Here is a 14653-nt window from a genome sequence, read left to right as displayed (position 1 = left end):
AGGAACCACCAGTAAACCTGCAGTCTGAGAACAAAGTGCTCTGTCAGGAACGTATGGAACAATCAGATCTCTAATGTATGATGAAGCTAGATCATTAAGGGCTTTATATGTGAGGAGGAGAATTTAAAATTCTATTCTAAATTTAACAGGGAGCCAATGAAGGGAAGCTAAAATAGGAGAAATATGATCTCTCTTTTTAATTTTCATCAGAACTCTTGCTACGGCATTTTGAATCAGCTGAAGGCTTTTAACTGCATTTTGTGGACATCCTGATAGTAAAGAATTACAATAGTCCAGCCTTGAAGTAACAAATGCATGGACTAGTTTTTCAGCGTCACTCCTAGATAGGATATTTCTAATTTTGGCAATGTTCCAGAGGTGAAAGAAGGAAATCTTAGAAACCTGTTTAATATAGGATTTAAATGACATGTCCTGGTCAAAAATAACACCAAGGTTTTTTACTTTATTACCGGAGGTCAATTTAATGCCATCCAGGTTAAATGATTGACTAAGCAGTTTCTTTTTTAAAGACTCCGGTCCAAAGACGACAACTTCTGTCTTGTCTGAATTTAGAAGCAAAAAATTTTAAGTCATCCAAGTTTTTATATCTTCAAGACATGCTTGTAGTCTATCTAACTGGTTGGGCTCATCAGGATTTATGGATAAGTAAAGCTGAGTATCATCAGCGTAACAGTGAAAATTTATCCCATGCTGCCTGATAATTTGACCTATTGGAAGCATATATATAGTAAAGAGAATTGGCCCAAGTACTGAACCCTGTGGTACTCCACAATTAACCCTGGAGTTTAAAGATGATTTATCATTTACATGAACAAACTGGAATCTGTCAGACAGATAAGATTTAAACCAGCCTAGCGCTGTTCCCCTGATCCCTACAGCATATTCCAGCCTTTTTAAGAGAACATTATGATCGACTGTATCAAATGCAGCACTGAGATCTAACAGAACCAGAACAGACACAAGTCCATTATCTGAGGCCATAAGAATATCATTAGTGACTTTCAGCAGAGCTGTTTCAGTGCTATGATGATCTCTGAAACCTGACTGAAACTCTTCAAACAGGTCATTGCTGTGTAAATGCTCACACATTTGATTAGCAACTATTTTCTCAAGAATTTTAGATAAGAATGGAAGATTGGATATAGGTCTGTAATTTTTCAAGTCACCTCGATCAAGCGAAGGTTTCTTAAGTAAAGGTTTAATTACAGCTACCTTAAAAGCCTGTGGTGCATATCCATTTACTAAGGATAGATTAATCATATCTAAAATGGGGCTGGTAATCAGAGGGAACACTTCCTTAAATAATTTGGTTGGGATTGGGTCTAACATACAAGTTGAAGGTTCAGATTAAGCTAATATTTCTGATAACTCAGGAAGCTTCACAGGATCAAAACAGTCCAAACACAGATCAGGTTCTACAGTTATTTCCAATGTTGTCTCACTTGCTGAGGATGAAGTAATCATCTTCGGGAGTATGTCAAAGATTTTATTGTTAATAGAATCAATTTTATTTAAGAAGAATCCCATAAAGTCATGGCTGCTAGGAGCTAAGGGAATGGATGGCTCAACAGAGCTATGACTCTGTGTAAGTTTAGCAACTGTACTAAAGAGAAACCTAGGATTATTCTTCTATTAATGATGAGAAATAAGCTGTTCTAGCTTGGCAAAGTGTCTTTTTATACAACAGTAGGCTATTTTTCCAGATTAAGTAGGAATCTTCTAGGTGTGTAGAGCGCTATTTTCTCTCCAATTTTCTAACATTGTGCTTTAAAGTACACAGCTCTGAATTTAACCAAGGAGCTAGCGTCCTATGAATAATTACCTTCTTTTTCAAGGGGGCTGCATTGTCTAATGCATCACACAATGATGAAGAAACAATATGAACAAAAGAATCAATTTGTGAAGGGGCAGAAACAGAATTATTGCCCTCCATTGTGCTTTTCAGTGATAATGAGGAAATTAAAAGTGGAACAAATTCTTTAAAGGTTGTTACAGCATCGCCTGATAATGATCTACTATAATGAAATTTTCTTTCAGGTGTGGAGTACTTGGTTAAATTAAACTCAAAGGTTATTAAGAAATGGTCAGACAGGACAGGGTTATGAGAGAATATTGTTATGTCTTTACACTCAATGCCATATGTCAGCTCAAGGTCCAGAGAATGAAGACAAAGGTGGGTAGTTTTGTTAATGTTTTGAGCAAAGCCAATTGAGTCTAAGATAGCATTAAACGCTATATTTAGGCTATCACTTTCAGCGTCAACATGAATGTTAAAATCCCCCACTATAATAACTTTATCTGTATTTATAGGTAACCAAGTTGACATTACTTACATCAAATGTGTGCTAACTTTATATTCAATAATGTTGTTACCCAAACTAAGTCTAATTCAGACACAAAAATATTTTACCATAGGAGCCAGCATTACCTGACATCCACAGTAAAATGAGTGGTAATGTGAAGATAATGCGTTTTCTGACAGTGACAGAACCCATGTTGTTTCAGAAAGATACCACCAGTCTAACAAAGATTAAGACAGATATTAAAAACAAAATGTGGGGGTATTCCTGCAATGTAACAGTTTAAACTGCTGTATTGAAACCAACGCTCTTGACTGATAGAAATGGTCCTTGAGGTCCCCCTACTGTCAAGGTTTGTGATCTACATTAACCCTCCTGGGTCCCTTGACATTTCTTGTGTTTTTATGTACTTTTGCATAACCGTGGCTGTGTTTATGCAAAAACACTAAATTAAATAGAGCAGCCTCTGTTCCTTCTGTAATTTTTATGTCTTTGACTCCCATTCTGAATTGGGCATTTTTTTAATACACTACTTTAGCAATTTGATTATTATTTTGCTATTATTACACTGTTTTGAAATCCCCTAAAAATGTAATGCTTCATTGTTTCTAATAAATGTTTTTTGTGTACTCTAAATATTCTAATTGGATGTAATAACAATATCTATTTTGGCATTTTTTTTTTAATAATGTATATAAAGGATATTACCGCTGTCCTGCACGGGCTCCTGTTTGGGATAAAATGTCAAGATAAAACAACTAGGATGTCAGTGGTGAGGGAGTTCAGTATAAAGATTAAATATAGTACGCTATTTTACAGAACTTTAAAGTTATAGAGTTTACAAGGTATATATGGTACTGATTTTACTTTAATAAAGTATCAAAATGAGTACTGTCTATACGGAGTTCTATACTCCGTATAGACGGATGCCTGTTTGTGAATGACTCAGATTGGCATTGGGGGCCGAAGAAAACCATGAAGACATCCTTAATTTAAGCTGTTATGTATATTTCAGAATAATATTGTTGGAAATTCTGATTATGTCAGACCTTTCCAGCAAGAATAAAAACCAGCAGTGCACCTGGAGTCAAATTAGTTTTGTTTTGCTTACATAATGGCGACTTGCACTGATAACAGCTGTACATTTCTTTTTGCTATATGTTTAATTAAAAGGAGAAATGCAATTTAAGGTAATGATAAATCCCACACAAAACAAAATCAAAAACATGAAAATGTTATTGTAGTATTTCAGCAATATTTGAGAAATCTATTTTTTTTATTTTGGCAGGCTAGGCTGCTTATCATCAAGAAGGAATGAGTGGCTCTTCAGGTGAAAGTGTTGAATCCACTGCTATTGTGTAGCGGGATTCCGTCCGCTCCTCTGAACTCCTCTGCAATGTCATCAAACGTGCGGCCTTTTGTCTCTGGGAGGCGGAGCCACGTAAAGGCAAAGGCGAGCAGAGCCACAGCCATGAAAATCAAGTAGACGTATGCCCCACAGAGTTTCTGTAAGAGATTGCAAAAAAAGACAAAGCTACAATGTTCATTGCTTTTCATTTTACCTTTAAATAACCTGATGTGTTTTGAAGGAATTAAACCTGATGCCATAAAACCAAACAGGCTGCTAAACTTCTATCTTCAATGCATTTTCCCCCAACACCCAATTCAATCACTAAATAAATGATCATATTTTAGACTTTAAGAGAGAGATTTATATGTATTAAACATTAACTGTACAGAATTTATTTATATTACACTTTGAGTATATATGTCTAGTATAAAGCAGGCTGGACATGTTTATAGTCTGTATTCAAGAGCAATGTTTCTAAGGTGCAAGAAGACTAACAAAAATAAGACATTCGCCTCTCAAAGTTTCCTCGGATGTCTGGCTTGGTCATGCTGCATGTAAACCAACCATAAAAACTTACCAGTAAAGGAGGAAAGAGAAGTGCAAGGACAAACTTCCCTCCCCAGTTGACCATGCTGGTAAAGGCCATGGCTATAGGTCTCCCAGGCTGGTCGAACAGTTCAGCAGCAATGAACCAGGAGATGGGACCAGGGCCCAGTTCGTAAGCTGAGATGACACAAAACACCAGCAGGACCTGCAGGCTCCGCAGTACTGGGACCAGATGCTGTATGGAGGAAGCAAAGGTTATTCTTGAAGTGACTGTAATGGCTCACATATAGTTTTTCATCCTTGTGTATCAACCACCCAGACCTCTCAGGTCTTCTGGCTCAAATCTACTCTGCACACCCAGAACCAGAACCAAACATGGAGAAGCAGTTTTTAGTTCTTATGCTCCACTAATCTGGAATAAACTCCAAGAAAACTGTAAAAGCACCGAAACCCTAAGTTGCATTAAATCAAGATTAAAAACTTGTTTGTTTAGAGTGGCCTTTGACTGTGTCATCTAAACATTATTAGTAAAGTTTTCAGTCCAATTTACCTTTCATTTTCTTATCCATCATTCTATTCTTTGTTTTTATTTTTTTTTTTTTTATTACCTCTGTTGTTTGGTTTTCTGTATCATTGTAATGTTTTTTCTGATGTACAGCACCTTGAGTGCCTTGTTGCTGAAAAGCGCTATATAAATAAACTTGACTTGCCATAATGTGCAAAGTTGTGTTGGCTAGACATACATTACAAATCATTGCCTTCCATCTGGACAGTGCGAAATTCTGGTTGGGAGCTAAAAGGGTATCAACAAACATATAAACTTATGTCTAATGTGTTTGGGTTAAAATGGGCAAAGACAGCCCTTCAACATTGTTATTTAGGATAAATGTGGACTGGACCTGTGGACTCTAAATTTTAACATGTTCTTCCAGCCACAATGAAGACAAGCACTGACCACCCTTAAACGACCCATAAATATATGTAAAAGGATGTTCATTGTATAGAAATAAGTTGGTTCCAGAGGCCAAAGCTAACAGCCAGTTCAGAAGGAGACCTCTATTGAAGTCTGTTATTCAAATGGGCTGACTAAGACTGTCCTTAAATTACTTTGTTTTGGCTAAATTTGGATAGGACTTGTAGACTGGATAAAGCCAAAGATAAGTGTAGGTGAACCTTAAAAAGCAATAAAAAAGATGTCTGAGGACTTTTAGTGTTTGGAAGGAAAAGAAGAAACCTTTATCTATTCACCGCTTCCTTTTGAAGGTACATTCTACAAGCATGAAAGTAACCAAACTATGATGGACTTACCAGAACAGAATCAACTATGGTCATAAGTAAATTGCACACTGCTATGGAGAGGAAACCAATCAGCAACAACTTCCTCCTCCCTGCCCTCTCCATGAAGTAGAACTGGAGATGAATAAGAAGGACATTGATTTTCATTAATCTGCATTGTCATTTTGTAATTAATTCAGTATGTATACAAATGGACATGAGCATTGGATACGTTCAGATCTCAATTTAAGGCTGAGATTGTGCATGTAAGTTTATGTCGGTCTGTGCAGCAGAGAACTTAAGCTATGTTGAAGAATTATTAGTTCATATTAGAGCAAAATCATGCTTTACAGCAGAAGGCTCCAGTTGTTATGTTTATTGTGGGTTATACTGTAATACTGTATGTGAATACTGATTTTTCTTCATTCAATTTTCAGCAAAGATTAATCGAGGATGGCAGTTTAGCTTAAAACGATGTTACTGTAAGAATGTGGTCTGTGTGTGATTAACTGGTGACTGTTTAGGTAGAACATTAAATACCAGAAGACCAAGACTGTTATGTAAAGAGATTTAAACAGGCTGCCGGACTGGATCTCTGATGGTTAGTTGTGCACAGAAGCAAGGGTTTCCAGGATGAAACAGATTTTTATTATGCCAAAATCCAGCTCTTCAGCGGGAGATCGGGTTGTGTGCATTCGGACAGGAGCCATTATAAAACCACCGGTCTTGAGTACCAAATGACAGATGTGTTGACCCTGAATCAACTGGAGGAACTCTGTTGAACATGCCTGAGATAGTACGTGACATAACTTCTGCTTACTTCTGCACAATAGTTTGCTGCACAGCTTTAATCTGATACTCTGCAGTGTGGAACTTGCCTTATGATGATGTCTTTACCTAATTCAACATCAATTTCTGATCACTGGTCCCAGTGTGCTTACTTTAGATTCATTACTTCTAAATAAAATGCAACAATAATTTATTCAAGAAATTGTCAAAACAATGACATTTGGTGGCGGCAACAAGTCAGTTTTATCCCAAATTCTGATGCAACTGGCATATTCTGCACAAGTTTAATGATTTCTGGTTTATTAACAGACAGAACACCAGGCATTTGTACTCACTGCAACCAAAGTGAAGATGACATTGACAACTCCCACACCCAAAGTCAGATATTTGGCATCATCAAACTTGGCCTGGAACATTTTAGTGGAGTAGTTGATAATCTGGAAAAAAAAATAGCAGAATTACATTGGAGTTTTGTATGTGTTTCTTTGAATTGAACTAATAAAATTGCCCAGGATCATAGAAGTTTCTTTTTTTACTATGAGCAAATCTAGCAAATAAAATCCAATTTAATCTTAAATGTTCCCTTTGTAAAAATGTCTTAGAACTTAATGTCTTTATGTTAAGAGAAGGTGTTTTCCAACGGTGACCTACTGCATTGAATCCAGAAAGCTGGCTTCCTAAATTGACAAGGAGAACAATAAGGATTGGCTGCTTGTAGCTCTGTTTCTGGAAGAAATCACAGATGGTGACCCCAGTCTGGGTGTGTGCAGCCTCTTCTTTCATTTCTTCCAGTTCACAGGACACCTTGTCAGCATGGTCTCTCAGTCTCAGCAGGGCTGCAGGATATGACCAACATTGTTCTTTTATAGAGCTAAACATGTTGTGCAAGCATATTTTAGAGGCATGTTCTGTTGTTTTGATTATATAAGAATCTTCTCTCAGAACAGTTTAGTTTGTCTAACTCCTAACTACAATCACAAGAAATGTAACAACCCACCCTAAGTGATTTTCTTTTACATATTAAGACATAACATAAGACATAAAAAAAAATATTTCCACATCCTAAACCTGAGTAAATGCAATCTCAGGTAAACAACATTTCAGCATAATCCCCTGATTTGACTCCATTAAAAAAGCTCAACTCATCTTTACAAGCAGTAAGAAAAAAGCTGAACCACTGAATGATTTAGTTGCTTGTAGTTCCACTTTGGGTAGCCACTGCTTGAGATTAGGTAAGAACTCCCCTCCCCTACGTTTTCACCGAGCTACTTTATTTTCTCAAAGTCTGCAGCCATCTGTTTCTGCACACAATTTTCACTGAAATTAAAACTGGACTTTGGAATATTACAACATCCTAATTCAACACTTTTTAGCCACACAGTCGTAAATTTGTTCATTGTACAGTTGCTCCAAAGTTGGTTGAGCTCATGACAAACATTACAAACAAGCCTTGCTTGTTCTGTCTTTTTCTGACAGTTATAGTAAATATTTAACATAGTTACTGTGGTGTCTGTCAGGTAACTGTTGGGTTTTTAAAATTCCTCTTTGCACTTTGAAATCACATTGAACTTGCCTTGACATGTATACCTGGAAAGACTGGCAACTGTTTATTATGTTTTCAGAGCAGAATGACTGACCCCAAATTATTTGGAAATGTGCCCTCAAATCCCTTTCCAGATTAATGCCCAGCAATTGTTGCTTCTTTAAGATCATTACAGATATTTTTTCTATATTGGCATTGTGTTTACATAATGGTGGTCACATTTACTAATGATCAATTCATTTTCAAATTTGATTAGCAGAACTGTGATGGCCACACCTGCAGCCACACAGTTGGTAACCCCACACACCAACAATTTTTCACTTTGAGTTTTCATATACACATCCACTGCAGCATAAATACATGGGTTTTTGTTCATATTTTCATTTGGCAATATTGAAATACATTAGTTCTAATTGTAGCGTGCACATTTGGTTAACTTTTGTATATTTCATTTAGTCAAATATTTAATATTTTTTTGTGCTTTCTTTGCTGGTGCTGTGGGGGAGTACCTTGAACTGAAGCACTTGACTCTGGCTGGCATGCTCCAATCCCATATTGACTGACAGATTGACTGATTGATTGATTGGGTGATACCATCTGGAGTTCCATCATGGGGGAAAACCAAGGAAAACCAAGGAGTCTTTATTCTCATTTTTGCTTTTGTGGTTTGCTTATGTTGTCAATTTTGTTTAGTTATTAGTCATTCAAGTTCATTCTTAAGCCAACTGTGTGTAGTTATTTTTGTTAGTTAAATTTGTGTACATGCTTTCCTTCCCTCTTCCTCAGTGTGTCAATCTGGTCTGATCAGCCAGTATTTAAGTCCCCTTTGTTTGTTGTGTGGGAGGTCAGTTTGTGCGTTTCAAGCAGTTAGTTTGAGGTTTTGTTACGTTAAACCTTGTTTGTTTTTTTGCCTTGAGTTTAGTTTCTTCAATGGACCTTTTTTAAGTGCCCTGTACCCATTGTTTGAGTTTGGTTATTTTGAGGAAATAAAACCCATTTTCCTTGAAAATTATTAGTGTCCTCAGGCTTGACCGGCCCGGTCTCTCACAAGAACAAAGCAGCTACTCTCGCCCATCCAGGCATTGCCTATCTCCAGTGATCTTTGGGTGAGAGGATGAGGTACACCCTGGAAAGGTTGTCAGTCAATTGCAGGGTAGTTCAGAGACAAACAGGACAAACAATCATGCACGTACATACTCACTGCTAATTTTAGAAAGACTAATTAACCTAGCATACATGTTTTTAGACTGTGGGTGAAGAACCCAGAGAGAAGCCACACATGCACAGGGAGAACCTGTAAACTCCATGCAAAAAGACACCAAGCAGGGATTTGAACCCTTGCTATGAAGCAACAGTTTCACTTGCAACCATTTGCACTGCTAATCAAAATGGAAACCAAAAGAATATATTTATTTTTGTTGCACACCATTTATTTTTCTTATATTTAGCTGAGGTCATATACAGTTGAAACCAGATATTTAAATACATCGACACATAATCATTTTTCCTCACTGTCTGGAATTAAATCAGGCTAAACCTTTCCTGTTTTAGGTCAGTTAAATTACACATTTTTGTTCTATTTTCTAAAATTTGGCCAATTTGGCATTTGCCCTTTTTCCTTTGTTCAAATTAAGAATTTATGTAAATTTCCTTAGTATACCTTTTCAGTCCTGCTTGCAAATGCTTAATAGAATTGAGATCAGGGGTTTTTTATGGCCACTCCAAAACACTGACTTTGTTGATATTAAGTCACTTTGTAACTGCTTTGGCTTCATGATTAGGTTCATTATGCATTTGGGTGGCCTATTTGAGCCCAAGCTTGAACTTCCTTACTTATGTTTTAAGATATTTCTTCAACATTTCCACAAAATGTTGTTTCTTCATGATGTCATCTATTTTGTGAAGAGCCCAAGTCCCTTCATCCCCACAAAATTATGCTGCCATCCCCATGCTTCACTGTTACGATGGTGTTTTCAGGCTTGCTGATTCCATTTTTTGGCAAATGTGAAGGTCTTTGTCCCTGAGTGCAACTGCAGAGTGTCAAGACCAAAGCTGACTTTTAGGAACTACTTAATTTTAAAAACTTCACAATGCTCAAGCTCTTTTATGAATCTTTTTTGAAACCATTATCAGGTTTGGGCTGGAAGTTCCTTTACAGAGAAGTTGGAGATTTCCATACACAGCAAATGGAGGTTGAGGGTGGTGCGCCACAAGGAAAGTAAAGTGATGTAACAAGAAAAAAATAGTATAGTGGTTCACGTGTAAGTAAACAATCAATGCAAATATGACAATGATTCTTCTCTGAGTTTTTGTAAGCCTCGTCTTTCAGGACCACCTCAATTAGATTTGGGTTTTCAACCCTAACACAACCGCCCCGCCACACTGTAAGTAAGATATGAATGTTAAAATGTTCTCTGCCCATAACCTTTTAACATGACTAATAAATCTTTAACTGTACACACAACTTTCATTTTCTACACTTTTGTGCATGTGAACAGACTCGAAAAGTATCTGCAATGCAATTTTGAAACATAGCACGGGAACTAAAAGTTAATGAATATAAACAAACAAAACAGAATTGTGAAAGGTGCATGCACTTTTTCTGTGGCTGTGACAGTAATATCTGTCCTTAACAATTGGTGCTCTGAGATTGAATTTTTCTCCTGTGATTTACTAAGAGAGACTAATGAAGAAGAAGCACTGTGGTGGGACCCACCAGACTCTGCTTTCCTTTCCTCTCCCTGGTTTATCAGGAGGTAGCGAGGGCTTTCAGGGCAGAAAGGCAGTACCAGATACTGTGTCAGGGCTGGGATAAGAGACAGGGACAGCATCATCGCCCAGTTACTCTTTGTGCCCAGTGTTGTTTCCAGACCAGCCACCTGTAGCAAACAGCACATACTTTATTTCACGCGCTCTATCAAAATGTTAGTTTGTGAGGAATTTAAGGAACTGGCAAAACTCATAAATTGGTGTACAGCAAGCTTCACAGAACAAGTTAAGCTATCCAAACAAAATATAACTGGCACTATCCTTACCATCCCTATCAGTGTGCCAGAGGCTAATGACACTTGGTTCAGTGTGGCAAAGGCTCCTCTCAGATTGGTAGGGGACACTTCCTGGATGTAAAGGGGGTTGAGACTCATTACAAGACCACAGAACAGGCCAAACACCATCCGTCCCAGGATGAGAACCTCAAACAATTCACTTTCTTTTGAGGCAAACATAATACACGCTGCTGCCACCGACAGACAGTTAGCAATCAGGATGGAGTTACGTCTGCATAGGGAGAACAAAAACAAATATTCATCTAGATTGTAGAAACTCTACTATCTTCTATTATGTTGGAAATCTAAATTTCTTACCTGCCATATGAATCTGCCAGGTATTTAACTCCTAGAGACCCCAGCAAAGCTCCAAAGTCCTTCATACTGACTGAAAGTGACCACAGTAGAGTCAGGCTGTGATCTGTCATTGACTGGTTGTGTCTGGCTCTCCATGTGCAGTTGAAAAACTCTTCAATGATCTAAAGATCAGTGATAAAAGAAAAGCTATGAAACATATGAAGAACGTTTGTGGCAATGGTGTATGTTTAGTAGAGTGAAACTCTGCTCACTGAGTGAACCACTTTTGGACCTCAGCCACAAACTTCACAAGGTTGTGGGATTTTTGTTTGAAGTCTGCTTGCTGCCTAGATTTTTTCTGAAATATTCCCAAGACCCTGACCATTGTCGTACCATCTGGGTTTTTCTAGGGATAATCACTTTTTTCATTGAATAGACTTTAACTTGTGCTCTACTTCTTTTGCATATTATAATTTACATGGACTATTTCAAAGATAAAGATGGCGCCGGAGATGTAACAATATTAGATCAGGAAGGATTAGAGCATGTTGACAGTCTGACAATGTATAGAGATTGTGGGATCATCTGTAAATCACATTCTATGCCTTGTTGTTCTATGCTCTTGCTCAGGCGCAGCAGTTTAGTTTTTAATGTTTTCTTTCAGAAACTTTAATGTAGTGGGAATGAAGCAGTTATTACTTTTCATGATTACAATGGTAAAATGTATCATACAAATTTAGTTAGTAATACTATTTTAAAATGGATTAAACAATAAAGCTGTATTTGATGACACACTATTAAAAACTCCAGGTCTTTTTAATTTTTGATAAAATGCAGCAACTCAAATGTATTGCTGCAGATGGAAGCAAAAGTCATTAAAAATGAAGCACGAATATACTAATACTAGCTTGCCTAGCGGCTAATGCTTACGTCTGGTCCGTCTGGTTTCACCTTTTAAACTTATTACCAGTTTGTCATATTTATGGGACTACTGCCATTTTATCTGAGGGTCTGTTAATACAGAACAAGGCTTTTTGTCAGAGACAGCGAGGTCAGCATCTACTTTAAAGGGTAAATACAGCTAATGAACTGTAACACAACTTTCTTTAGACTTTTGTAATGAAAGTCTTAAGCTTACACTGCTGAAAAGTAATTTTCAAGTCTCAATGATGGGTGCATTGTGTGTTTTGGCTACCCTGACAGATGTACTGTAATGCAGAATGCCCTCTGTGTGTTGCTAAAACACTAATGAGAAAAAGTATTATTGCTACTACCACTACAACTACTGCAACTAGTAGTAATAGTAATAGTTAATATTTATAATGAAGTTAAACTAACCAAATAGCTCACAATGATAATGATACAAACCTTACATACTGTTACATATCTCCTTTTGAAATTATTATTATTTTTAAGTAAGGCTAAAGCATTTGATTTGTCCTAAAATGCTTGTTATATTATTTGTCCTTTTAAATCTATGTTTTGTTTAGGGGAATCATGACAAAAGCTTGATTTCAATGCAAAAAGAATGTGATCAGATTTTTCTTGTTTGTTTGTTGTTTCATTCACTTCTGACTTTACTCATAACAATGAATTGTAATGTACAGATGCTAATGAACATCTACTACATATACTGTCACCTGTGTGTTCTACTTTTACCTTGGCTGGAGCATTGACATTGCCAGTATGGTAGCCAATCTGCAGGGGACCGAGCACTGCTCCCAGGATGGAGGTCAGAAGTGTTGCTGTCAAATGGCTCTGAAACAACAAACTGTGCTCAGACATACTTAACAGAAAGGTTGTCTGAAACCTTTACCATGAAGCTGATCAGATACTTTTCTTTCAGATTCAAGAATGTTTTATCTCAGTTTCTTTGAAAATGTTACCAAACAAATAGTATTCTGTGTTTAAGAGCAGAAAAATCTAATTCATAATGTTCATTTGAAGAAAAGAAATATTTCAACCAAACCTGTGTAAATGCCATCTGTTAGGGTGAGACTGAATATCTCTAATGGAAGCAGGGGCATTTATTGCCTTCAGGTCCTAATTTTCTGGAAGTAAATGAATGTAAAGGGTTTAGCATTGGATTTTATCTGCAGTTTCTTTACAGTCATCTTCGGAAAAAGACATGCTTCCCTGTAATGTTTTAAAGTGGTTGCTATAAATCGTTTTTCAATCTTTCACAATATGTAAAAAAAATTTAGGCCATTTTATTTTCTCTTTGTGAAGTTTGGGTATTTTCTTTACCTGCATTGAGTCGGGTCTTTGAACCTGACCTTAGCAGCACATTGTGCAGTATTTGGTTAAAAATGTCAGGCCAAAATAACTCTGAAAAGCAGATGACTATAATTTTATGAGATTTTATGTGATGTAATTATCATGTAATTTATTATAATCATGTAAATGATTATAATGAAATTATGTGTGGTTATCAAAATCTGCTACAAACAGAAATATAGAATGGTGTGTGTTTGTATTTAGAACTTTTTGTATATTTTCTGGCTTAAATGCAAAACACTGCGTAGCAGAGAGCTAACTGCACATCACATATCTAAATATCTTGTTAGACCTTTGCTTTTCACAGATGCTCTACATCCAATCTGACTGAAATGTCTTTAGATGTGTGAAGCTGGTAGAGATATACTTGATGACTTACAGTTGTAACTGCAAAGAAAGCTTGTTCTACAAAGCATTGATTCAGTAGTAAAAAAAAAAACATGAAACAATTTTCCATTTACATTCCACTTTACAAATATATGCTTTTTTATATTGACTGTCAGATAAAATCATTAAAAAATACACAAAAAAATTCAAAATGATAAAATAGAAAACAAATACAATGAAAACTGGATCGGAGCCATAATACCTTTGCAAATGCTGTAGCTGACAGATGGAAACAGAAGAAGATCTGACTCGTAACCTGTCATATTTAATTGATTTTATGTATTTCAAATTAAGTTATAGGTGATATTTGTCATTGGTTCAAAAAAAATGAGAACAAATTATCTTTGAGATAGAAATTACAAAGATTTCAAAGAGACAAAGCTGTAGGTCAATGAAAAAGAAAATATAAAAAAATGAGAAAATTATTTTAAACTTTTGCTAAGTACTCTTTGTACTGTACTCCACAGGATCAAATGGTCAAAAAACAGAAACTGCTGTTTTTAATTGAGCTAAATTCACTATACGCTTTGAGCTGCATAAAAAAAACACACAGAATGACAATATCATAGTGACAGCAGTGTATTCTTTATATATACAAACCAGATATAAGAATTCAGAATTTAAATCATCTTAAGCAAACTTACCTGAACAGTGTACTGAAAAATCTCTCATTTAATCCAGAAGCAGAAAAGAGTCAACCTTCATCAACTTCTCAAGCGACAGTCTCATTTCAGTTGAAATAAGTTATATAAGTTAATGTTTTATAACTATTTTTAACTGTCTATAAGGAGCACTGATCCCTTCTTTTTCCCTGAGCTTCAGA

At 36.3% G+C, this 14653-nt stretch overlaps 1 protein-coding gene and 1 long non-coding RNA gene across 2 annotated transcripts in view; one reads left to right on the top strand and one right to left on the bottom strand.

The window, feature by feature from the left end:
• Window positions 1–3746, top strand: part of LOC124885022 — a 16373-nt gene extending 12627 nt beyond the window's left edge. Inside the window, exon 3 of the long non-coding RNA XR_007042566.1 lies at window positions 3610–3746. This is a non-coding gene — a long non-coding RNA (uncharacterized LOC124885022). The remainder of the gene's footprint in view (window positions 1–3609) is intronic.
• On the bottom strand, window positions 3309–14653 carry LOC124885021 (solute carrier family 2, facilitated glucose transporter member 1). Its single transcript, XM_047393184.1, has 11 exons — window positions 14475–14653; window positions 13136–13217; window positions 12826–12924; window positions 11188–11348; window positions 10861–11101; window positions 10542–10704; window positions 6934–7118; window positions 6618–6719; window positions 5527–5628; window positions 4250–4453; window positions 3309–3827 (listed from the first exon to the last, which is right to left on the bottom strand). The coding sequence occupies exons 2-11, from the start codon at window positions 13148–13150 to the stop codon at window positions 3648–3650; spliced, it is 1452 nt and encodes a 483-aa protein (XP_047249140.1). The 5' UTR covers window positions 13151–13217; window positions 14475–14653; the 3' UTR covers window positions 3309–3647.

The sequence above is a fragment of the Girardinichthys multiradiatus genome, chromosome 19, assembly GCF_021462225.1.
Source record: "Girardinichthys multiradiatus isolate DD_20200921_A chromosome 19, DD_fGirMul_XY1, whole genome shotgun sequence".
In the NCBI taxonomy this organism is placed as follows: Eukaryota; Metazoa; Chordata; class Actinopteri; order Cyprinodontiformes; family Goodeidae; genus Girardinichthys; species Girardinichthys multiradiatus.
Note: the sequence above shows the minus strand (reverse complement) of the source record. Positions and strands in the feature narration are given on the sequence as shown.

Excerpts from the sequence above, each read along its gene's own strand:
- LOC124885021 (XM_047393184.1), bottom strand. Across the intron at positions 11,349-12,825 it reads ATGTCAATGCTCCAGCCAAG|ATCATTGAAGAGTTTTTCAA; the intron begins GTAAAAGTAGAA and ends ACTGATCTTTAG. Across the intron at positions 7,119-10,541 it reads GGAAAGGAAAGCAGAGTCTG|CCCTGCTGAGACTGAGAGAC; the intron begins GTGGGTCCCACC and ends CATATCCTGCAG.